Source organism: Pelodiscus sinensis, chromosome 6 (genome assembly GCF_052426305.1).
Source record: "Pelodiscus sinensis isolate ZL-2025 chromosome 6, ASM5242630v1, whole genome shotgun sequence".
NCBI lineage: Eukaryota > Metazoa > Chordata > Testudines > Trionychidae > Pelodiscus > Pelodiscus sinensis.
In genome coordinates this window covers 58,203,792-58,230,600 of record NC_143057.1, presented here as the reverse complement: position 1 = coordinate 58,230,600, position 26,809 = coordinate 58,203,792, and the positions used below count along the sequence as shown (strand labels likewise).

At 40.8% G+C, this 26,809-nt stretch overlaps 1 protein-coding gene across 4 annotated transcripts in view; it reads right to left on the bottom strand.

Annotated features, from left to right (window-relative positions):
* Window positions 1–26,809, bottom strand: part of DTWD2 (DTW motif tRNA-uridine aminocarboxypropyltransferase 2) — a 251,190-nt gene that overhangs the window by 53,949 nt on the left and 170,432 nt on the right. For 3 of the 4 annotated variants that reach the window (XM_089779290.1, XM_089779289.1, XM_075931968.2), the window contains exons 5-7: window positions 17,825–17,953; window positions 4,304–4,371; window positions 2,505–2,549 (exon numbers count right to left, since the gene is read on the bottom strand). In XM_089779290.1, coding sequence (XP_089635416.1) covers window positions 2,505–2,549; window positions 4,304–4,371; window positions 17,825–17,953 — 242 coding nt within the window. Of the gene's footprint in view, window positions 1–2,504; window positions 2,550–4,303; window positions 4,372–5,999; window positions 10,042–17,824; window positions 17,954–26,809 lie in introns of those variants that run through there. The other variant, XM_075931969.2, reaches the window with a different exon arrangement.

Here is a 26,809-nt window from a genome sequence, read left to right as displayed (position 1 = left end):
AGAACTTTTCTTTATTCACCCTCTCCACATCACTCATGCTTTTATAGACCTCTATCATATCCCCCCTCAGTCTCCTCTTTTCTAAGCTGAAAAGTCCCAGTCTCTTTAGCCTCTCTTCATATGGGACCTGTTCCAAACCCCTAATCATTTTAGTTGCCCTTTTCTGAACCTTTTCCAAGACCAAAATATCTTTTTTGAGGTGAGGAGACCACATCTGTACACAGTACTGAAGATATGGCGTACCATAGTTTTGTACTTCCCCTCTTCCTTCTTCCCCTGGCTTCCCCCTTCCAGCTCCCTCCTCCCAGGTTTCCCCCTTCCCTCTCCCACCCTCTCTCTTCCCTTCTCCCACCTCCTTTTCCCAGTCTCCCCAGAGGTTAATTCCCCCTCCCCCAGTTTTGTTAAATATAGAGAGTTTCTATTTTTGAACATGTGTCCTTTATTTTGTACATCAGGAAAGGCGGCTAGGGAAGAGTAAGTGGAAGGAGGTGAGGGAGGAATGGGACACGAGCCCCCAATGGGGAGGACTGGGGTGGCTCTGCGGGCTCCTTAGGGTGGAATCTCTCCTGCAGGGCCTCCTGGATCCTGACAGCCCCCCGATTGACCCCCCCAGATGGCAGCCTGCGGCAAGTGCAGCCGGGCTGATGGCCGAGTGCTGTGATGTGCCCAGTGTGGGCATTCAGGGCACGCCAAGATTGGACTGCTTTGCTGTCCCTCATCGAGGTACACAAGCAAGTGGGGAACCCTGAGAACTGTCTGTCCAGGGTGGGAGTCGGGTCCCTTTAAGCACATCCCTCGGCTAGCCTGAGGCAGCAGCTCCACACTGTAAGTCCTAACATGATGCCCTGCCTGCACTGGTTCCGGCCAGCCTTAACTTCAGTTCAGGGTCCACTCAATGTGGACATGCTATTTCGAATTAGCAAAATGTTAATTCAAATTAGTTTTTAGGTCTAGATGCACTAATTTGAATTAGCTTAGTTCAAATTAACTAATTCGAATTAAGTTAGTTTGAATTAGTGCTGTAGTGTAGACATACCCAGGTATAGTTCACAAACCAGTTTTTCTTTCTCCTATGGATGCTGCTGGCTAAAATGGTGACAGAACATATTCAAAGTGTTATAGACAGAATGAAATCCTGAATTTACTCATGTTGAATTCAATGGGTCAAGATTTCACTCACTGCTTCAAAGGACAAATCTATATTTGTGCCAATAGCCACAGCAAGGGCCTTTTTTGAGAGTTTCAGCAGAACTAAAATGATATCTGACTTTGTGCTTGGGTGGGGCACCACTGGTAGCAATCATGTTTGCAAGTGGCTCAGACACATCTGGACAGGAGTCCATTCCACACAGCAGTCTGTATATCCTTAGATTCCTGCCTCGCCTGTTAACTTTTGAGTCACAATTTAAGGCCCCAATTTCTCCCCATTCATAGAAATAGGAGGCCAAGATACATTATGAGAGTTGCACTGTTTTTTCCAGACACCAGAAATATAGAGGGTGTGATGCCTAACTCCACCTGAGCATTCATCCACTAGTGCTATGAGTAATTTCCCTCCTGCTCCATAGATTAGTGTATTTCTGATCACATTGTTTTGTTCTCTGTATATTAGTAGCCCAACTTTGCAATACAGGAGCATTCTTTAGCTATTTGATTCTCACTTGAATTATATATTCTAAATCCAGGAAAATACTGATATATGTGGACTAGACCTGTGTCTATCATCTGAGCTACAGAGAATTTTGCCCATTTTTAAAAAAACTGTATGTTTAAATATATTAGCAATCTAAAGTGAAACAAAACAAGAATGTAAGGAGCTTTCTGCATTATATAATGACAATTTTAATGTTAACTACTAGTTATTGTACCTTTTCAAAATAGATAAAGAAAATTATATTTGCAGGCTGAATCCTTTGCACAGGAAAATCAGTACTACAAATGTTCAATTTTTTTAGCTAATCACTCACTACCATTGTCTTCCATTAGCAAATTAATAATGTATTCTAATTAAAAATTATGACAACAATGCTCTTATGCTGTTTAATTACAATCAAGTGAAAAACCAAAAGTGGAAATCTTCTTTACCTATTCCCAATCCAAACACATTTTCTCATCTAAATTTAGCATTCCTCACAATACTGCTTTATCTTAGAAATGGTGATTACTACTTCCAGCTTTCTAGCTGACCTCTTTTCCCAACTGGTTTGTCTGTTATTCGGGTTAAAATATGTAAATTTAGATGGAAAATGACATGCTGTTAATTAGTTATGTAATACACATTTAAATCACCCTCTCTATCCCCAGCTCTGAACAGAACACGGTAGTGGTTATTATGTAAAATTTAAATCCCTGAGAGAATTCCTGTTTTCCAGAATAATGAGGTATCATAACTTGATAAATTCACTCACGATGGCATAACTTCTTTTTCTCATTGAAGTGTATTAACAACTATGGAGCTATAGCTAAATTTAAACCTTCTATCTAAAAATCACATGGAATCTCACCTTTTCTTTAATCCAGAACTGTATTCTGAAATATCCTTGCAAAGTCTGCAGGGAAAAAAGAAACATGAAGCTAAAAGAAGAAAAATCTGTTTTTAGAAACACAAAAAGTGATGTTAGAACTTGATATTTTAATGCATTTTCAAGTCTGACGATGACTGGAAATCAGTTTTCAAATGTAGGGTTCAGGAAATGTACCAGGGCACATTGGTATAAACAATTCCTTCTATTGACAGTCAAGGTAGCATGATAACATTCTGTTAAATGTTTTGCTTCCTTTGTAGGAGACTGCCAAGCTCACCTGTCATGAGCTACTGGGTCATTACATGTTATTTTTCGAAAGACCTGTATGTATATTACTGGAAGACTTACCTGGTGTTGCCTGGGTCCTACAGGAAACGGGTCTAGCAGTGTAAGTGGGGTGTGGTGGTGGTGCAGGAGTCAGGGCAGAGAGCTGAGGATGCGGGGGGGGGGTGCAAAAGTGAGGGATGGGGTGCAGGAATCAGGGCAGGGGACTGGGAGAAGGGGGAGCACAGAGGAGAGAGAAGGGAGGAGTCCTCAGAACAAGGGCTGTGGATGGCAGCCAACTTCTTCCTGGGGCGGAGGTGGCGGGGGGGAGGGTAAGTGGGGGGAGGTGGCTGTGCACTGCCAGTTTGTCCTCAGGTGGCTGGGCCATGGGAGGTCCGAGCGGCGTAGTGCATAGGCCAACCCCAACCAGTGCTCCCCAGACTGGGCCTGGGGGAGGAAATGGGACTGTGTAGGCTAGTTGCAGGGTGGATGCAGTGGGCAGCCCAGCAGTGCGGGGGGAGGGGAGGGAGTGCCTATGGCTTCTCTGGGGATGGTGGGGCCTTCTCTCCACCCCTCTCCAGCAGGAGCCTTTCCTTCCTACCCCGTCTGCCAGGTGTCTTTCCTCTGCCCCACTCCGGCGCTGTGGTCAAGCACCAGGCAGAGAGGTGTTTGAGGCAGGGAAACCACTTACCATCTTTCCAGCCACCAGACTGAGTAAGACCCAGCAGGCCACTTTCTGGCTGGTGTGACTGCCCTCCTCCCCCTGACTGGTCACTCTGCAATGTAGCTCTTTCCTGGTCCCCCTCTCTCACTGGTCCCCCCTTCCCCATGGTCATTCTGCAATATAGTGTCCCCTTGGACAGCCCTTTTCCCTTCCCATTCCAAGCACTTCCTGTCTTCATGGTACAATCAAATCCTGACCTTGCTTTAAGTCAAGTTAAGAGGAAGCTGCATACCAAATTTGGTGGCCCTAGTTCTTAACGTTTCGGAGGCGTTTCGGAGTCTTGAACAAATGGTCTCGCAAATAGATGGACAGACAGACAGATGCACATTTCTAAAATATATAGATAGCATTTTTGTGTCCTTAAAAAATCCACATCAAAGACTTAATTCTATAAATACTTGTACATGTGAGTAATTTCTCTCAATTTCACTATAGCCCCTTATATGCTTGTTTGCATGATAAGGGTCCTGGGTTTGGTTTCGTTATTCTGGTCACAATTATCACCTGCTCCACACAGTTGCTCTAGAGCACAGAAGATCACAGGATTCATGGGGACAGGTGGTAAGGACTGAGTTGAGGCTTACATGTTCAGAAGGACTCATGCAATCCTGCATCTGGCCTGCATTGCTGTCCACTATCACTGTGAACCAGGTGACAGGTTGCCACTGTGGTAACCGCACTTTTAGTGTCCGGTCAGCACATCTGACCAGACACTGCCAGGTTCCCTTTTCAACCAGACTTTCACATAAAAAGAACATGTACCTAGCAATCTTGAGCTTTAACACTTTACCTGTTCTTCCTTGAAGAACATGGCTGCCCATATATGGGAACTCTGGTAAGCTGACTCATAGCAGCCACCTAGAAAGACAGAAATGGGTCCAAAGAAAGCATTAATTGACCCTAAGCAATACCAGACAGACAATCATGCATGCCTGTTCTCTCAAAGATACCAGGACAAGCCTAATGTTGAATAAATCAGTCACTAAGGGCCATAGCAGTACAGATCAGGGTTTTAGCCAGCTACAGCTACAGTAGAGGCAACAAGCACCCCACAACTCTCCAGTCATTTATATACATTATAGCTGTGACAGACCCAGTCTAGCTGGCTGCCGCACACTGATGGAGGGAAGACATGCTGGGGCTTGGGTGAATTGCTTTCTTTTCCGTAAGTAAAGGAAAGTCCAAAACCTAACTGCAGCATAATTAGGCAGGCACTTGGGGTCAATTAGAGCTTACTAGAAGCTACAGGCTGATTAGACATCTGCAGCCAATTAAGGCCTGTGATGCCACTTTAAAAGGGCTCCCCCAAGCAAGGAAGGGGGAAGGAAAAGAGCCAAGGACATAAAGGAAGAAGTGCTGTGTAAGCGGAGGACTGATAAGCAAGTACCAAAGGAAAGGTGCTGGCTGTGATTGTTTGGGAAAGCGGCACAGGGAAAAGCTGCCATATTGTGAGTTGCAATAACCCTGCCTGTTGCCGTTGCCTTAGGGTCCTTGGGCCAGAACCCAGAGTAGTAAGTGGGCTCGGGTTCCCCACAATGTCCCCACAACATCTCAACCTCTGCCTTGAGAAGGGAAATCAGGACTTCAGAGGCGATTTTACCTCAAACATATGAACTAGCCTGTGATGAGTATGGCTCAGTAGGTTGTGGCTCCTGCCTTTAGTTAAGAAAAAGAGGCCATATGGTATGCCATAGCAAACCATTGAGGCTAACACTGTCCGCCAGTAGTGCAAGACCGACGAGGAATAGCTGGAGCTATGACACATAGCCTTGGTGACTAACCTTCCTTTATTCTAAGGGGGTCCAGAGTTCCAACATTGTCCTGCTGAATAGTACTGGGCAGTTGCTGACATGAGAACATAAGAACAGCCATACTGGGTGAGACCAAAGATCCATCTAGCCCAGTATCCTGTCTTCCAACAGTGGCCAGTGCCAGGTTTCCCAAAGGGAATGAACAGAACAGTTGATCATCAAGTGATCTATCCACTATTGTCCATTCCCAGCTTCTGACAAACAAAGGCTAGGGACATCATACCTACCCATCCTGCTCATGACACAAACGTTGCTGAGATTTCTGCCACCACACTATGGCCCACTCTCTCATCCCTACCAAAATCTTACCATAGCCTGATTGCAGGCTTCACAAGAGGGCATAGAAATTATTTTAGTTTATTTCTGACATACAGGGATTTGGGATACAGATAGCCCTCAATGGCTCACAATACCAGAACTACTTCTTTCATTTCCTATAAGGATGGTGAAGTAGCACTCATCCTTCTTACACACAAGGCATATTGCAGGGGAAGACTTAGGATTGTCTTACACTATACTGTAGGTGCAGCCTATGTGATGTGTGCTATGTGGGACCAATGATACAGTCATGACAATCTTGTTTTATCATGTGAAAAGCAAAAGTGTAAAAAGTATGCATGGATAAACGAATATTAAAAACTGCACATGGTATTCAAAAGGAAAATTACTGAACCCAAACACTTTTTTTTTTAAAGATCATTTTTTAATTAAATTTCTAAACAGAAAATAAAAACTGATACAGCAAAGACATTTTAAAACCATTTTAGCAATACAGAGGAAAATCCTTTATTTAAAAAATAAATTTTGTCTTTTATCAAATCATTTGAATATTTTTGAAAATAGAAAACAATGAAATACTAACTGCTTTGTACTATTCTGACAACAGCTAGAATTTGTAGGTTGCTAGAATGCAATGGGCATAAATTCCCGCGGGTAACAAAACACTTCATGTTCTTCCTGGGCTACCTTTATTTTGAAATTTGAAAGCTTTCTAGAACAAGTTTTTTTACAAATAGAAAATAAAAATAAGAGGGTTCTGAAATATCTATTTTAAAGTAAATATGTTGTTTACACAATCATATACAACTTTTGTATCCAACATCTTGTTCTGGAAACTTTGTCACTTTACAACATTTTATGGCATTGCAATCTTTTTCACTGAAGTTTGATATCAATGACATATCATTGTCATATGTACAGTCACTAATTTTGCATGGTATGATTTAATGGAACATAGAGGACAGACTGTACTTATGCAGCAAAACTTAAAAATGCAACTAATAAAGGGAAGAGAACAAACATTAAAATAAATTACACTGTATTAAATATGCTATCAAAGAATCACTTCTAGGTTGGACTGCTATTTTAAACTTCCAAAAATCTTTTGACAATTGGCAAATGAAGACAAATAATAATAATGCAAAATAAACTCATCATAATGAAAATTCCTTACAGAAAATAGCCGACAGCTCTTTCGCAATAAAAAGAGTTAAGATTTGGGTAGCACCTTTTCTTGAGATAACTGTCATACATTAAAATGCAACTTTCAGGTTTGATTCCCATTGGCCTAAAGACAAGATTGCTAAATTCTGAAATTGTTTGCTAATACACATAATTTTGTTTACAAAGCTACACAGTATCACAAAAATATAAACATCTGAAAATAAACTTACAATTGATCAACCTGTATGATGCTGTCATTCATCACAATGTAACACAAAATATTGAAATTAGGTAGTAACAAATTAGTATACAAAACCAGTCTGTTTACAGAAATAATAGATTAAGGGCCAGGTTTTCAAGAATGTCCTCTATCTTTACACGAACAATGTTATATGTGCAAATAATTCTGCTAGTATTTTGGGGTCTGTAATAAATTGGAGGACTCAGGGCAGAAGTAGTGATGGTTTTACACCTTTTTGCACATACACATGAAATATTAAACAAATCAAATATTTAAAATTAAAATTGCACCTATAACAGATTTAAAAACAGATTTTTGGGGGTGCACAATTAGCCCTACAAAAAAAATAAAAAAGGATGCTGGACTTAGGCCTAACTGAAAATTTGGTCCAAAATATGTTGGTGAAATTGTTCATAATGTCCAGAAAAGATTAATGGAAATAGGATACTCATAATGAGTAGAAAACAAGAGGAAGTATAATTTGAGAAAATATTATGCACGGTCTTCAAGAAAGAACTGCAAAAACAGACCTGGATTTTAACAGAGGAAGAAGATTAAAAAAAAAACAACTTTAATAAAATTAAATGTCATTTCTCTGTAAAATGGCAATGAACAAAACATTTTGATCAGCTGATCCAAATGCATGTGACAACTATGTAGCAGCTAGATGGCCATCCCAGATAAAAGAATTACTGCTACAGATAAACTAGAAATTAAAAAATCCTCGAACAAAGTAAAATATTAAGATTCCAGTACCTGAAGCATAAAAAATAAACTTCACATATTTTCATTTTTAAAATAATTGTTGCATAGTAATGCACTTATATGGTACAGACTTGACAGCAACAGACATCCCTTTGTTCAACATTCACGCTTGATCCTATGAACATTATTCACTTAAGTAACACTCATGGGAGCTGCCTTACATCAATAAGATGATTCACATCAGTAAAAATCACTCATATAAACACAGGAAAATCTAACCTTTATGCAGAATTGAAAAATCCTTCAATTCACATACTATATATAGAGACATACTTCATGTAGAATTGTAACCCAATTAAATAGACTATTTCTTTGATCCACTAAGACTTCAGTTGTTTGGGAATATAGAGTATTAATGCAGATTTTCCTCTGTTTTCCAGAATTTGAATTTACATTTTTTGTGAAAAGTAGTATTTAATCCTTCTGTTAGGGAAAATAATCTTCATAATGTAAACTGAGGGATATACTGCTGTCCCACTGAATGTGAAAGGTGGCAAAATGAAACAATAGGAGCAAGAAAAGTGGGAAAATACTCCATTCCAGTCAATGTGGTGTTAACCTAGAAAAGCTTAGTTACCACGTAAACAGGAATTCTTGCCTGCTTTACTAAAAAATGTGCTTCTACAGAGTGGGTGTCTACATTAGATTTTCTGCTCCTGATTTTCTCATCATCAGTACCACCAATTCAGTTGTATCGGTGTTAGTAGCAGACATGGGATTTACCTAAATTACATCTAGATTCAGGAAAAGGTCATAGTTAGCCAATGTGATAGCTATGACCTAACCTTGATCTCTTTTCCTAACAGACATATCCACAACTGTTAAAACACGAGTAATCACTTAAGAGTTCAGTGGTAGCAGCAGTCATAAATTATGGGGAAAATACCCTATAGACAGACCTAAGAATAATTACTATAGCTGTATTGCTGCTACCTATAGTATAACTGCCAGTCAGGACATGGATCAGGCATTTTTACTACCACAGTTTCATAAAGTGGGTTTTCAGTATGATAAAGCTCGAATATTACTACTTTTTACCATCATGCCATGAAAACCTGTTTCATGACACTGATAAAATATCTGAAACTTGTCTTTTCTAGTGCTTCCACTTCTGGCAGAAATAGTTCAGCTCCGCAATTGCTGAAAAGAATGGCTTCACCACTGTAGACAAGATTTGATGAATCTGCAAACGTATTTATATAGTGTGGCTAGACTATTCAATTCTGAAAGGGTGTCAACAGAAATTTCTAAGGGAAATATATGTAAATTCCAAATCAAAGTGATTAAACAAAATGCAGTATATTGCATATACTCTTTAGGCTAAATTCTACACTTTTTACATGGACAAGCAAAATTTTGCCCAAGTATGGAGTACAGTAATTGGTCTACAATTTAGATAAAAGCTTAGCTCCAACTCCCTTTCCTTATTTTCCTCTTTATTGAAATCTGAACAAAATATGTTGGCCTATCTCAGCCAAGGACAACCCTTGAAAACTGCAGACATGCTCAAAGTACGTATGTCAGCACAACAACATGGATGTAAGTCTATAACAAGTAAAATAAGAAACAAGAGCCTCACAAAATTTAAAAACAAAATACTCTGATCACATTACCTTATGTTCAGGTTAACTAACTGATATAGGGATTTATAATTATACCCTACTGTAACTGCTAATTAAAATTAAAATGCTGAGAAGTAATTCAATATTTTTCCAAATACTGAATCCTTACCCTTACCTACTTTAACAGACTGCCTACTCTTCAGTACTGTAAAAAACCTTTCCCAAAGTAAATCTACCCAGTCTTAATGGGGATCACATACTGACTCTAGAGACAAAATAGCTCTACACTATTCACTGTAGTTTTCCTCCCCTCTATAGGGGATTTTAAGTTGAACAAAGACACCTGGCCTTGTAGAATGACAAAACTAAACATGCTGCCTATTACTGTAGCTGATATTGCTGACAGGAAGCCTGCCGAATACAAAGGGTTTAAAAGGTCTATTACCATATGGATGGTTTTTTGGAACAATCCCATGTCAAACTGTATTTGTTAGGTACAAAAAATAAAGTCCCTAGTACTGTGTGAACAGACTTTCTAGATTTTCACATTATTCACTAAGAGTTCCATTCTCCTGAGCTTGCGTTTGTTCTTTGGCATGGGCTTGTCATATAAACCATTTTTAAGAAGATGCTCCTTGCTGTGATGGATTTGGGCACCATGCTGAAGCTGGAAAGAGCACAAAGCTTGAAGAGGACGGAGTATAGTCTGTGAGAAAACAAAACAAAATGCTTTTAACGTGTTTGGGAGATATCATTTCAACCAGGCTTTATGTGTAGGAAACACCATTAAAATGTAATTTTTACCAAGTTTTGTCATACAGCAGAATGCAAGATAGTTCAGAGTCAGATCTCCCCACAACAGAAGGTGGAAGACAGAAGTGTCTGCTCTTTGTGAGCTAGGGCTAAAGACAATCTTTGCTGGGCCCTGGAGAATGTGAAGAGGGCTCAACTCTGAGCCCCTGGGGGGAGGGGAGGGGAAGCTAGTGGCAGCCAGTCCCTAGTGCTGTCTGGGCAGTGCCATGTCTCCCCTAGCCAGTTCTCAAAGCCAGCCAGACTTTTCCATGTGGGGCTCCAGCAGCAATATTAAGGTCTCTGGCCACCACTGTTGTTGCAGTAACAGCAGCTGGGAGCCCTGGGCCCTTTTAAATTTCTGGACACTGGAAGAACTGCCCCTCTCCCATCTGCTATTGATGGCAGCCCTGCTGTGAGCCTTCTCTGTGGGTCCCATGATACACCTGGGTTAAAGGATAAGCTAAGAAAGGTGTGGGCAAACCATGAAGGATGCACCTGTCCCCCCCGCTGTGGAGATTCCTCTGGATCAGTAAAAGAGATACAGCTGGCCCAGTTGTGAGAGATCATGACTGGTAACCTACTGCAGTACGCCAATCCTACCACCTGATTTTGCTACAAGAAATCTTTTGCAGCTGGCATATAATTAGAGTACCTAAGTGCCCCTGATTTGTTGCAGAGACACCAGAAGAGCTACTCTGTATTGAGTGGGGACCAGGATGCAAAGAGCACAAAGATGTACTTTAAAGCCACCTTTTAAAAAAAACCTCCTGAACTACAACCATCTACAAGGACCATTTCATCTCCCTTCAGAGGAAAAAGGACAATAAAGTGTCCAAACTGCTACATTCCTCAGGATCTCTCATAATGGATACTTTCAACTCACCCAACAACATCATCAACCTATCTAATCACTCTCTCAGCCCAGCAGAAGAATCTGTCTTATTCCGTAGACTCTCCTTCTGCCCTACCACCCCCACAAATATGACTCAGTTGTGTGGGGATCTGGAATCCTATTTTCGCCACCTCTGCCTGAAGGAATATTTCCAACATACCGATATACAACACACTGACCTCACTGCTTCCCCCCCCCCCGCTAACCCCACAAGAAGAGAGCTTTTATGTGGACTCCCACTAACGAAAGTCTGGATTTCTACATCGACTGCTTCCGCAAACATGCTCGAGCTGACATTATCAGCAAACAACAACATATAACTTACGACCTCAATCATACAGTACGCAATGCTATTCACAGCCTCAAAACCAATCCTAACATCATAATCTAAGAAGCTGACAAAGGAGGCGCTGTAGTCATCATGAACCACATCATAATTCTCCAGGAACCCAGCCCTGCAACCAAAAAAAGATGCCAACTCTGCCCACATATCTACACTAGCGAATTCATCACTGGAACAAACAACATAAGCCACAAAATCAAGGGGTCATTTGACTGTACATGCCAGCAAATGCCAGCAGTGTCCACTGCTATATATATTGGACAAATTGGACGGTCTCTGTGGGAAAGAATCAATGGACACAAATCGGATATACGTAAAGGGAATATACAGAAGCCTGTTGGTGAGCATTTCAGCTTGCCTAACCACAGTCTGACAGACCTTCAAGGAACTGTCTTGTTACAAACCAGCTCTACAAGCCAAATACACAGAGAAGCCCTGGAATCCCAGTTCATCCACAAATTCAATTCACATGCTAATGGACTTAATCATGATATGGGCTGGTGGGGACTCTACCTACTTAATAACCACTGAAGGTGCTAACAGCTCCCTGAGTGGTATCCTTCCCATTTTAGGAATCTATCTATTGACTTTGATTTTTATCTGCTTAGGTTTAAGTACCCATTCTCCAGATACTTAATGATGCTCTTTCTCTCCCCGCCCCTCCTCTTCCCCTCTCCTATTTATTTTGAGTTTTCATATCCCCAACCCATAACTCCAGTCATATGAAGAAGTGGGCTGTGCCCACGAAAGCTCATGATACCATCTACATGTTTTGTTAGTCTAAAAAGTGCTACCAGACCATTTGTTGTTTTTTTCTGTAATAGACTAACTCGGCTACCCCCTGAAGCTACAATACTCAGAAAAGCTACATCCCAGGATTTGGCAGAGCACTCCTAAAATGCCCTTAGATCTCTCTTGAAATGTTGATTATCATTAATAATTACAGTGCCAGCAACAAAAGACTGAGAACACTGAGGCCATATTAGTGTCTTGACAGGAGTCTTCCATCACAGACCAGTGGGATCACAACTTGCAATGCAAAGGCTAATGTCTGATTGTTATTCTTTGACTTAATAGAATAAACAAACTCAAGAACTGTCATGACCCAAATTTCTCCAAGGGCACTTGACAGTTTTAAGCTGATTAATTGAAAGAAGCAACTCAGTAGGTCACATTTTCTGACTAAAGAACTATTCCAGGTCAGTGGGGCAGGCTTAGAAAAACATTTTATCTTCCACTAGCAGTGGAGTGCAGCTCAGGTCATCTCTGCATTTCTGCAAAAGCTGGACCGATTTACATGTAGAACTATTAATTGCTTGTCAGCCCTGTCTTCTGAGAGTTAAAGTTCACCAGCGCAGTGCTTTGACTGTAAGAAAACATTTTAAAACTATTTTAAAATATTTATCTATTTAAAAATAAAACAAACATAATTGCTTAGTTTGACTCCAATAACCTTTGTGTAGCTACTAAATGTTACTACATGTAAGGAAACTGGAAGAGAGTCACATCTGACCAGTTAAAAAAATTTCTAGTATCTACTTTATTCCAAGGCTGTGTCTAGACTGGCAAATTTTTCCGCAAAAGCAACTGCTTTTGTGGGAAAACTTCCCAGCTGTCTACACTGGCCGCTTTGAATTTGCGCAAGAACACTGATGATCTAATGTAAGATCGTCAGTGTTCTTCCGCAAATACAATGACTCTCCCGTCTGGGAAAAAGCCCTCTTGTGCAAAAAAGCCCCGATGGCGAAAATGGCGATCGGGGCTTTCTTGCGCAAAACCGTGTCTAGATTGGTACGGATGCTTTTCCGCAAAAAGTGCTTTTGCGCAAAAGTGTCCATGCCAATCTAGATGCTCTTTTCCACAAATGCTTTTAACATAAAAACTTTTCCGTTAAAAGCATTTGCGGAAAATCATGTCAGTCTAGACATAGCCCAACAGTTTCAACAGGTCATATTGGCATAAAGATGACTTAACTCTTCAAGGCCCCAGTTCAACAATATATATGTACTTAAAGCAAGGGACATGCTTAAATATCTTGGCTGGATCAGGGCCTAGGACACACAGGTGCCTCTATTTCCTTCCATTTAGATACATGCCATGGAAATAGAAGTTTCTTCTAGTTGATAAATTATAACAAAACCTTTTTTTAAACAAATTCTATTTCCTATTCTACATTTTTCTTCTTGAATTAGTCATTTCTAATGGGTAGAAACAGTCTCTTGATTTAATCCTGAGCTCAGATATCAAAGACTATCATTAACACACATATTTTAAAATGAATTACCATGGATGGCTTTACAAGATATGTGACAATCCATGTCTTTTTGTCAGAAACCAGGCTTGAGTTGTGCATGTTTCACTGTGTGTACGCCCATCATTAATAAGCTGCTAAATTTTCTGACACTGAAACGTGTTTCAAGACAATGAAAGCATGCAAGCGCTTTGGGGGTCAAAACAAAAAGCTCTGGAACATTCAACGGAAGGTAAATTGAAGCTGTACTCCTTATTATGCAGAGAAATATGCAGTATGTGCTCTGGTCAGTTCAGTAAAATATCCCAATTCAAATATTTTTTCACACATTTGTTCTCAAATAAGGGATGCATCTTTTATTTTCTAAAATATATTTAAGGCATAAGATTTACAAGATGAAAAGATCCTGTCAACTTCAGCTGTCTTCAGCTATCAGTAAGAAAGAACATAAGAACAGTCATACTGGGTTAGATCAAAGATCCACCTAGCCCAGTATCCTGTCTTCCAGCTCTGGACAATGTCAAGTGCCCCAAAGAGAATTAACTGAACAGATAATCATCAAGTAACCCATCCTGATGCCCATTTCCAGTGTCTAACAAACAGAATAGTGACCACATCCCTGTCCATTCTAATTAACAGCATTGATGGACCTATCCTCCATAAAGAGGTAACAGAGTGCAAAGCACAAAGCTTTAAAGCTGTGGCATCCAACCAGGTCTGAAGCACACACTCAACTAGCCAAACAGGCACATTGTTCAAGCCAACTAGCCACACTCAACCAGGCAAATAGGCACATGTAGCTAGTGGGTAGAGTGTTGGACATCATGGCTTTAAAGATTTAGCTTAAAATTTTGGTTCCACATGTTGATTGCCACATCATTCACTGCTGAAGAATCATTAATTATCTAAATAATAATCAAGGATTTAATAATTATAGGATGAAATCTCTGCAGATTTTACAAGTATTTTCACTTGATACAATATATCAAATCTTAATCGAATAGACTGAAGGCAGTAAACAGAATAAATATGTAAATTCTACACATAAAAACAATTGCAAACTTCCTGGCAGTTTGATTCAGTACTTAGAACCTAGTAAATTTTGATACTACTTAGTTCTATAATGTATCTGAAAAAAATGTTTACAAAGATTCAATACAACATGCTATATTTGTGGAATTAGCGTACTACAAATGCTGTTTGTACAGTTTAGGGGAAATATTTAGGTATTGTAATCAGGAATGCCAAGTGGTTGGAAAACTGCATATGTTTCCAACACATGCATGTTCTGATTGTCACTCTATATTTAAAAATGCAATACATTTTCTATTTCATAATTTGGAGCAAAATTCTGAACTCTTATCTATTTTTGGCATTTGTTTTATACTCAAAACAGAGGCCTCTCAGTGCCTTTATAAGTGGATATACATGCAAGTGATGGAAAGACAGATCTAAATGTATTATTCTCATCTTTTTTCAAAAAAGAAATAGGAAAAATAAGATTGAGAAGCAGAAGTATGGGATGAGAAATGACAAAGGAAATGTAAGGGGAATGCAGAGGAGAGAGAGGAGTAGGAGTTGATGAGAACAAGAGGACTGTCTCTGTGTGAATGAGAGAGGAGGAGTGCATCAGGGGAGTGCAAGATGAATGAGGAGAGGCCAAGACAAAAAAAGGCAGAAGGGATTGAGAGAAAAGAGAGTGAGGACAGTTGGTTTGAATTTAGAGAAGATACCAGGACGGGTATGGTATACAAACCAGAAGATAACAGAAGAAAAGTGGGAATCAGAGAATGAACACATAGAGAGAAAAAAAGATGGGAGGGAGGTTAGGTTCATAAAGGCTGTGATTATAATACTTATTCCTGGAGGATTCTGTGCCTGCAGAAAATGACAGGGACACCAGAGAGGGTAGGAGTCATGGGTGCGGCTTTTGGGATGGGCAGAGATATGGCATGGGAGGCACACAAGGTTACATGCCACTGCCCTCCACTTATTTCTGCAAGTACAGAGCTGCTCAGCTGAATGAGGAGAGGGACACAGGCACAGCAAGAGAGCCGTCTCCCTTCCTGACAGCTAAGCAGAGCTGAAGAGACATCAGAACTGAGGGGAGATGGCAGGGGAGCACAATGCCTGTTCAAACTACACCCCATTTGGCATGGTAACTAAATTTTTAGTGTCTGGTCACCAATGTTAACCAGAAGTCTTTTTAAAACACAGGGGGCTGCTTTGCCTTTCCTATAGGCAGGAGTGCTCCAGCAGGGTTATGTGAGCAAGCTTACTCTCCCTTCCTCACCTGGCTCCTGCCGTGTCCCTGCCTGACAAGTAAGGGCCTAAAGAATAGGAAGGGGTTCGGCTATATACTTTATTAGCCTAATGGTTAATCCCAGCACTGGTACCTCTCTAAACCTGGTCCCCTCTGATGAGCCCCCATACACAGACCCCCCACCTGGAGCCCTACCCCATCAAAACCCAATCCACAAGCACTCAGACAACCCCACTGAGCCTCTCCCACACTCAGACCCCCCCCACCAGGTTCCATCTCCTCACACCCAGATCCCCCCTCCTTGCTGAGCCACAACTATCTTCACCTGGATCCCTTGCAGAGTCCCATTGCTCTTGTACCCAGAACCCATCAATAAGCCCGTGCACCCAGATTTCTCACTGGGCCACTGGCATTTCTCACCCCATACATGGATCCTGCTACACGAAGTCCCTCCACACTTGGATCTTGCTCATACCTTGCTCGTAGCTGCTCACCCATGCCTAATGGTCTGGTGCAGAGAGGCAAGGCCTTGGGGTGTTTCTGTGTCAGGATCAGCACCTGCATCATGTTAGGATCCAGTGCAGCCTCACTGCTAAGTCCCTGTATGAAGTGGGAGCTTCAGGGTGATCTCCCACCTCAAGGCAGCCAGTGGCCTGTGTTCCCCACTACCATGCTGAAGCCACGTTTATTTATTGGCAGATAACATTTGCAGAATTAGAAAATACGGTGTGTTTAATTTTTATATTTTTAAGCGTAGAATTTAATTTAATTTAATTTAATTATTTTTGGCAGAGCATTCCCTCAGGAGTAAATAATAAAGCTTGTGTTCAGTCAAGCCGTCACTGTGGGTATTTACCACCATGCCCCTTCTCTGCTTAACATATTCCAAGTGAAGAACTCATGTAAAAGGGAGGAGCCGAGGTCAGTCAAGGGGAAGAGGAAGGGAGCATGTGGCCTCCTCCTGGTGACAGAACCTGGGAACCTGGAATACCTGCCAGACAACTCACTGCCTGCAGATGCTGCCAGGGAAGTAAAACTGACACCAGCTGAGAAGGCTATCTGAACTCTCTCCTAGCCCAGAGGGAAGTAAGGCTTTTAGACTCCTACTCTGCACCACCTAGGGGACTAAAGTCTGTTTGCTGCTTCACCCTGCTCAAGATAGCTAGTTACCCAGGGGTTTGTTTGTTTGTTTGTTTGTTTTTGGGGGGGGGAGGACTTTTTTTTTTTTTTTAAGATCAGGCAAGAGTCTACAGGACTACAGACTCCTATTCTGCCCTGCCCAGGGACTACAGGCTAATTTCTTGGATTACTAGATAGCTTTGCAGACTAAACAGGGGGCTTCAGGGCCATACACTACTTGCTTTGGCTGCCCAAGGGTTGCCACCTGATTGCTGCCTAGGACTACTGCCTGCCCCAGCCGGACAGCTATGGGGACCCCAACACAACCTCTGCCCACCACTTCCTTCCAGATATCTTCCCAACTTTATCTTTAACCAATTCCTCTTCACAAAGGAGCTGATCAAATGCAGTTATGGGGGTAGCTGTATAACAGCATAGTTAGTATTCAGTACAAAGAAGGTAAGTATCATGAACAAACTATTAGCATTCAAGACTGTAGTGTTTGACAGGGATGTGGTATAAGATGAGGGAAAGAATAAAGGTTTGGTGAAGTCCAGATTACAGAGCTGCAGGAGTAGGTTTCAAGTGTCTGTTAGTACAACCTAGATATGGTCTGCAAGGAAGGAACAGAACACCACCACCAGACAGCTGCTTGCTTACTCCTGCTAGGTCTCCCAGGTGAACCACCAATATCTCATGGTTGCATTCAGGTCTTGAGATAAAGAATATGTGAGGTGTTCAAGAGAAATATGGTACTATTATTTAACTAAGGTGGCGCTCATACTGCTGTTATATTAATAAAGTCAGTTATTTAATATTAATTACATACCTCCTGAATGCCATCATTTTTTTCCATAATGGCAAGAGCAATAGCTGCACATTCAAGTGTAGAAAGGCAGGTGTTTGTTGGCTGGGTACGAATTACATATTGACTTGAAATGCTTGTTTTCAATTGCACCTGAAAAACAAAAGAACACCACACTTAAAGAAATCAGTTGCTATAATACAGTGAGTTCTTTTTTCTTTTCTATTTTTTTAATAATCACCTGCTTTCCTACCTCTCTACTGTCTTGTTCCCTGGCAGCCAATTATAATAGACTATACGTATCTCTGCTTATGAATCAACCTGAAGAATAACCATAGACATACGTCATGTAGGAGCCAGATTCTAAATTCCTCTCAGAACTAGCCCCAGTGACGTCAGTGGATTTATAGAGGAGGGCTTACACTGAACTGGAATAAATATGTAAGCTTTATATAGTTGATCCTATAAGATTGTTTCTTCTTCATTTCTCTCATTGATGTTTCATCTGAATTTGCAGTGACATGGCTTTTTATTACCAACAAAATGTTATTGATGAAAATTTGACTGACACGAATCACTAGAGGAGTACAATCAGAAAGTTATATACATGTTGACAATGCCAACACACATTCTTAAGGTTTGCTGTAGAACTTTATATATTTGCATATTTTGGAACGTACACTAAATTGCACAAGTTACAGTTTGCCAGAAATCATTCACAAAACTTGAGACATGTATATTCTATTTATTTGATTTCTTACACTATTATAATAAGTTCCCATTCAGTAAATTTGGTAAATTAAAATTAAACATTAATAAATTAAATATCATATGAATATTAGCAAATTATCACCTATAAATATGTCTACCTCTACCCACACCCTACAAGCAGCAAGGAAAAAGATGGACACTATGGCATGCCTAGAAGATTAACAATTTTGGGCTCTGGCCGGACCAAAGGGGAGAAGCAAATTCCAAAACTGAGGACTCCTGACCAAGAAAGAGAACTTCAACTAGAGTGCTTATGCAGAGCTGAAGTATGGCAGCATGTCGTGGTGCAAGTGGCGATCTTCACTTGGTAAAATATGTTGTACTTAATGGCCTACTGAACATTTAGGGCATGACTACACAGTAGGGCTACAGTCAAATTAAGCTAAGCAACTTCAGCTATGTCAATTGCGTAGCTTAAGTCGAAATAGCTTAACTTGGTTTTAAGCACTGTCTACACCGCAGAAAGTAAAAGGAAGAACACTCTTTCTTTGACTTCCCTTACTCCTCGTAAAATGAGGGTCACAGGAGTCAGAGTAAGAAGTCCTCCAGCTCGACATTATTTCAAAATAAAGGCTTGTAGTGTAGATGCACAATATGATATTTCGGAATCACGTCAGTGTACATGCTGCTGTGTGGACTTACCCCTAAGGATTAGCATACCTCTCTGAACTTTTTGATTGTTAGCCTCTGACCTAATCTTATGACTTATGCTTTTCTCTTGTCTGATGGGTGATTTTTATGCTTACTAGAGCTAAAAATAACACTATAAGATTGATATGGATATACTGCTTTTTACCTTGGAACGTGCATGGAGGGCAAAAAGATGAACATAAGTAAATGAACAATTCTGTGGCACCTTTGAAACTAATATATTATATCATTTGCTTTTGTGAACATAAAAAAGCAAAAGCACCCAAAATAACTAATCTTTTGTGAAAATGCATACATTTAGGTCCCATGTTTTTCTCTGTTAAAACAACCTAATGATGTAATGGTCTTAAATACTTGAGTTCCTTTGGGTTCTTACTACAAAACACAGAAGCCTAACCTTATTGAAGTAATCTATAAACTTTTGAAGGTAAGGGCCTGACCCTGAGACATGATGAATATTTTGTCAATGGCCATTAAGAATTATTGCTGCTGATAAATAAAGATAGCATATATCAGGAATGGCCAACCTAAGGCTTAGAAGGAGCCAGAATTTTACCACTGTACATTGCTAGAGAGCTGCAGTCATAAGTCAGTAAACCCTCATTAGTAACCCTCACCCAAGCCCCCCAGACCCTCCTGCCTGCCTGTGACCTCCCTCCTCACTCCATGTGGCTCCCACCAACTATGATCAGCTGTTTCAGTGTGCAGGAAGCTCAATGGCAGGTTCAGTGGAGGGGGTGGGAATGAGCGTGGCCTTGGAGGAAGGGATGGAGTTAGGGGCAGGGCCTGGAACACTGGAAAGTTGGTGCCTGCAGGTCCCAACCCTGGAGTCAGCACTATGCCTGGAGATTCATATTAAATTCTGAAGAGACGCATACAGCTCCAGAGCCACAGGTTGGCCACCCCTTACATACATAATAGACAGATTATAAAAGCAGCATCTCTCAGAATTCCATTTTGTTCTTTTGGGAAAAAAATGTTCATGTGCAATGTCCATTGCCACAAATTTATTTTTTTCCAAAACAGATCAGAGTACAAAGAAGTCTAAGTCCAATTTTACATTCTATATATAATTATGTATGCTTATTAATTAAATACAGTACATGCATATAAAACGTATCCCTATATGGATGTGTTGTATTCAGTCATTGAGACTGTATTTACTCGGTTTAAGTATTAGTTGTCATATTTAAAAGAAAAATCCATTAGAAACCAAATTAATTCATATAATATATTAGTCTACTTTGTTTAAAAACAGATTTACTGACTTGCAAGCATATTTGAAACTGATTTATTGGTTCTGCCTAAAGTGATAACCACTTTATACTATCACACAAGTAAAACATTTTCTAAGAAAGATAAATGTCATTCAACCATTAGACCGTCTGTTTTATCATCTCCAAAAGCTTTCACTGGTTTTATAAACAGCTGCTGAGAAATGATAGATTCCATAGTATCAGCCTCTGTGTGAGAATTCAGACATTCATTTACTCTTATAATTTACATATATTTTTTCTTATGAGTTAACTTGTTTCATAATCTTGGTTGTAGGGTTTAACGTAACTAATCTCTTCCTTTCATGTATCTTTGAGGAGACACTGTTCATTTTCTTAGTACAATAAAACCTATAAAATGACTAAGCATTTCCTAATTATAATGATTATTATTTCCTAATTCCTATGGTCTGATTAAAGAACCCATTTCTTAGCTTACTTCAAACTATAACTGGATTGAAATTCCTATTCAGAACATTAGTCTTCCTTAGTTGCTACTGGCTTCATGTGCCCTCCAGTCCCACCTACTGTCCCTCGGTGATTTAAAACCCACCCAAGTGCCCGCTGCCATCACTGGCAGTGCGGTGGGGCTAGAGTAGCTTCCTGCTGTTAGCTCCATGCCACTGCCAGCACTTTCTTGTGGCCTGGGGGAGGTGTGTGCAGAGCCATTCCATCCATAGGTGGTGATCTGTGAAAATATTAACTCATTTTGTGAAACTGACTAGATATCAATGATGCCAGCTCTTCTGATTTGATCACAAACCTCCTGATATTTGGGAGGGTTTCCCCCTGAAAAGCTCCCTCCACATTATTAGAATTAAGCCAGGACTGGGAACTTCACTATCTGATGTCTCATACGCTGCTATCATCTCTGATCATGCTGACTTTAGATTATGTTTGTGTGTTGGTGCATAAAAACCAAAGAGAATCCCAGTCTTCTTTTTCTTTTGTTCTTCCTTTTTTGAAAAACAGAAAGATTGTAGGCTTCATGGTTTGTGGAGAAAAACTAGAAAATGTGCCCTGAGTTCAGCCAAAGACCTCAGACACCAGATGCCTAATAAAAAGTATATGTATAAGTATATGTATATCAGTGATTTCAAAAAGCAATTTTCTTTTTGGAGGGCAGGGGTCTGCTTCATAAGTTTTGAACACTTGGGGTTGGCAATACAGTACATGAGACTAGGATCCTACAAAAGACATGAAAGTAAGTCCTCATCCTGACACCTCCAAGTCCTTGTGTTAGGATGCCCTCCTGCTAACATCTATGCCCTTGCACTAGAATCCACCCTCACCCCCCACTAACATCCGCGTCCTCAAGCTGGGGTCCCCAGCCCTTGGTAACCAAAAGCAACATCCACTGATCCTGTTGTGCTGGCTGAAGAAGCACATCAGCTTTGGTGTCTCCCTGGCCAGCCCTATTTGCATTGCAGTGGAGACAGTCAACGTGGCTTCCTGGACTGAGCAGTGCCTTTGTGCAACTTACTCCCTCCCTGCCAGGCCTGATTAAGTAACTTCTTCAAAGTATTTCACAAGCCAGAATGGGGAAGTGTTTGGGCTGCAGTGAGCCCCAGGGCCGGGAGTTTGAGACCCCTGCTTTAGTCCCTTTTCTCAAGTACTTCCACAGTCCTCCCTTAACAGGCATCTGTAAAGAAAGGAAGCTTGAAATAGTTCTGGAGTTTTGGTGACAGAGGCTAACAGAGCTCAATGTTTTACAGCATCAGGAGCCAAACGGAGGCAAAAATAATGCATGGATGTGCTGTCATAATTACATTATTCAATGTAATTTGCAGAACCTATAAAATACTGACCTGATTTGGATCGGGGGGGGGGGGGGGGGAGGGGAAAGGTGTTAGGAGTTCAAGGATTTTTAAAAGAATCCATGTTCCTTGGGGAAATCAACTGGATTTTTATATTACCTGGTATATTTCAAAGGCAAAAACATATTCTTCAGAAATGGCTTTTCTGGAGGTGGTCATTTAGCAGTACCTAGAGAGAAATCCATCCTGTCAAAGGCAAGGAATTCCCCATCACCCACTTCAATTCAGACAAAGGTATTTTGCATTATGTAAACAGTATATTGCTATCTTCAGATCCCAGTAACAACTGACAGTTTTCTATTATATCCTTTTTTAAATGAAACTTGTCAAATCTGTGTCTATTTTTCTCCTTTCCTGACATATTGCTCTTTTCTTCCATCATTTTCAATGTGTTTATATCTCTTTCTACTGTACACAGTCTCTTTTTTCCTTCCTCTTTACCCACAACTGTATTTTATATTTGCTCTCCCTTTAGAACCTTTTTATTCACCCAAATCTCTCTTCTTCCTAGTCTCTTACTCATTCTTTATTCCTGGGGGTGTCTTGGTCCATGACTAGGGCTTCTATGTGCTACGATAACAGAAATAATAAAACAAGAACTTCCTCCACATCTCACCCATTGTCCACATATTTTATTCACTTACTCCATAAATTCAGCCCTGCAAGTCTATTCAGCACACAAACTTTGTACTCAGACCTCAAAATACAAACCTCCACTCATGTTCACTACCCCCAAATATACTCAACTCCCACATTCACTCCGAAAACTGACTCATGTGGCAACCAGTCATAACTCTCATAATGTACTCAATCACCATCTAATACACTTTCTTCCACCAAAAGCTGAGAAATGAGGAAAGGACTCAGTAGGCACAAGGGCTCTTCCCATCTCCTGGGGGAATGACAGGCTTCAACTGTCAGATCTTTCTTCCTCAGAAAGTACTGCCTCCCCTTATCTCCCTTCCTCTCTTCTGAGGTCATCTATGTATTCCTTTCCCACAGTGCAGTCCTGAACAGCCATAGTAAAATTGCAGAATTCCCCCAAGGACTAGCAATGACTTCCTGGGCCAGAAAAAGAAGAATAGTTGGTTCTGGTTGTGGTGAAAATCAGAGTTTGGGCACTAAGGTTCTTTCTTGTCCTCCTCCATGCAAGATTTATTGACCAGAGTGCTTTCCCCATCTATCATTGCGAGGGAACAAGTCAAAGAAGCCTGATGTGGCAGTGGCTCATGTACCAGAAGGTATTTCTGCACAGCAGTGGCTCCTAAAGAACCATCTACTGCTTTCCCAGACTGTAGAATAAACCTAATCACAAGAGTGTTTATTTGAAAAGCATTTCTCTGCATGTGGGTGGGGGATCTTAATCATGTGATAAATGCTTCTGTTATTTCTAAGGTTGATTAAGTCAACATTTTTAGTGAGATGTTTTATATATTTAAACATCTAGAATCAGGAACTGTTAATGTAACTGTGACGTCGTTCATGCTGATCCCCTGGGAATTTCGCCCCTTGATCTACTTCTTCAATAAGTCAGGGACATTTCAGTCTGGTGCAACTCCTGTGCTTTTGTCTCAATAGGTTTCCCGCTACCAGTTCCCAATTATATTTATACAAGCTTCACAGCTATTTTGCCTACAACAGGCTTGACAAGCAACAGACTAGGAAGCTCCCACCTCCTTTTATGCCTGACCTTTCTCTTTTCCTAGCTCCTCCCCAACCTTTATGGTTCTGGGCTAATTAGGCTGGCAAGTGCACAGGCACAGGGCTATTTACCCAGTCCCAATCCATTCTCCTTGGCATGAGCTGATTAAAGGCTTCTCAACCAGCATTTTGCCACATGAACATTGGAAAATACATGTATTATAATATAAATATAAAGAGCACAAAAACATACTTCTCTTAAATATGTACTTCATATGGTTATACATATGCAGAGGGGGAGTGTGGGGAGGAGAAGGTTTATAGTTATTTTCTGCAAATTCAGTGTCATTATTACTTAAAACATCTTCATTTTCTGCTACTATTCATCATATTTGTGCAAATGGATCAGCCCAATATACAATTAATTCCTTAATTAATGCATACATATTACAATTTAATAGGTAGCCAGAAAGTAATATTTTATATTTAGTGGCTGATTTTCCCAAAAGGCTGATTATTTCAAGTCTGCAAAATCAGGACCTGAGTGCCAGTCTCTGTCTTCATATTCCATCCATCTTCAGAAAAGGAGTTCCTGCCTAATGGCTCATTAACAGATTATGTTTTCTACTACACTGTATCAGTAGCTCATTATCATATATTAAACAAGAATTCTATACAATATGACATCCAGATTTATAATGGAATGAAGCAGGGCATAAAAAATTAACTGCATATTTTATAAGGCAAATGCAGCCCCCCCAATCCTCAACAGTAGATCCTTGTGAAATTTCCAAGGACAGATCTGTGGGAACACTTCATCTGCCTGGCCTAGAGATGAATTACTATTATTTTTCTCCTCTAGCCCATGGTAAGGCCACGCAAAGCTACTTCAGCCATGGAGATAGAACAACCTCTGCAGAAGTGTTCCACTAGCTTCAAGGAATGGCTCTTCCACGCCTTCTCCCATCTACATCTCATGAAAGACTAGCCCAGCTACACATGCTGGGAGCTGAGCTCAAAGTTAGGAGTCCCTCTGTGCATTACCTGTCCCAGATCAGAATATTCTGTTGTCATAGCTCGTGTATTCCATCTGGAATTATAGAAAGAAGCAGGTGAAAGCACCCACCAATAGGACACTTCACAACAGAAATCATGGCATTTTGCGTCCATTTCCCCATAAAACAGTCGCGATACAGTAGTCACTACTTTCATACCTTTCAACCTGAAGAGTATCAAAACAATTTATAAACCAATTGCAAATTGGCTGGAACACCGGAGTGAGTCTTTCTTTTCCTACATAAAGTACCACCGACATTTTGGGGCTTGATTTTCAAGCCATCAGACCTAGAGCTGCATGCAATGAAGTTCCATGTGCAACTGTGTAAAAGGCCTCAGGCTTCCAATATCTTGAAAGCCATAAAACCAAGTTATTATGTTGATTTAATATCTCTTATGTAAGTTGGCTCCTCTACCAATACCGTGCCTGCATGCCACATGGTAAAGTTATGGGTGTACAGCACCTCTCAGGACTGACCCCGAAGGCACTAACATCACCTTTTGTAGCAACTTTGGTTTTCCTTGGCAGTCTCCCACTCAAGCAACAACCCAGGACATCCGGTTAAGCTTTTCAGAACTGCTCACAGTATTATAGGCCAATCATACTACAAGTACACAATGTGACTGAGATTCATCCTAATTAAGAACAGTAGAATTCTTTCTAAGGTGCATAGATAGCTGGCTTGATTGTCAGGCCCAACAGCAGCTCAAAGTCTGGCCAGCGGTCAATATCAAGCAGAATACCACAAAGGTTGGTGCTGGTGCTGGTTTTGTTCAACATCTTTATTAATGATAGATGAGGGGATGGTCTGCATTCTCATCAAGTTTGCAGATGACACTAAGTTAGGGGGAGAGACAAATAGATTGAAGGGAAGAGATAGGGTCCAGAGTGACCTAGACAAATTGGAGGATTGGGCCAAAAAAAAAAAAAAAAAAAAAAAAAAAAAAAAAAAAATCTGATGAGGTTCAACATGGATAAGTGCAGAGTCCTGCACTTGGGACAGAAGAATCCCAAGCACTGTTACAGGCTGGAGACCAACTGGATAGGCAGCAGTTTGGCAGAAAAAGACTTGAGCATTACAGTGGGTGAGAAGCTGGATATGAGTCAACAATGTGACCTTGTAACCAAGAAGGCTAACAGCATATTAGGGTGCATAAGAGGAGCACCATTGCATCCAATTCTGGAGCCCCCATTACAGAAAGGATGTGAACGCATTGAAGAAAGTCCAGTGGAGGGCAACCAAAATGATTAGAAGGCTGGAGCAATTTGACTTACGAGGAGAGGCTGAGAGATCTGGGTTTATTTAATCTACAGAAGAGAAGAATGAGGGGTGGGTTTGATAGCAATCTGAAAGGGAGTTGCAAAGGGGATGGAGAGAGTCTGTTCTCAGTCATGACAGATGGCAGAACAAGGAGCAATGGTCTCAAGTTGCAGTGGGGAAGGTCTAGGTTAGATATTAGGAAAAACTAATATCTAACCTAGATGGTAGTGAAGCGCTGGAATGGATTATCTAGGGCTTTATCAGAGGAAAGTGTCTCCCATTCCAAAGCAATGTTCATACGGAACTTTTCATTGGTAAAATTTTAGTCAGTCAGCCTTAAGACCTGTCACCAGCCAGCCAGGATGAGGATGGCACAGCCACAAGGGAGTTGGGTGTGCACCATGTGAAACATTTCTGGGAAGACCCTCAAGTCTGATAGTTAGGGCACTTCACTTGAGAGAGGCAAGCCTGAGTTCAATCCTCACTCAAGAACAGGGATTTGAACGAAGGTCTCTCATGCCAAGAGAACAATCTAAT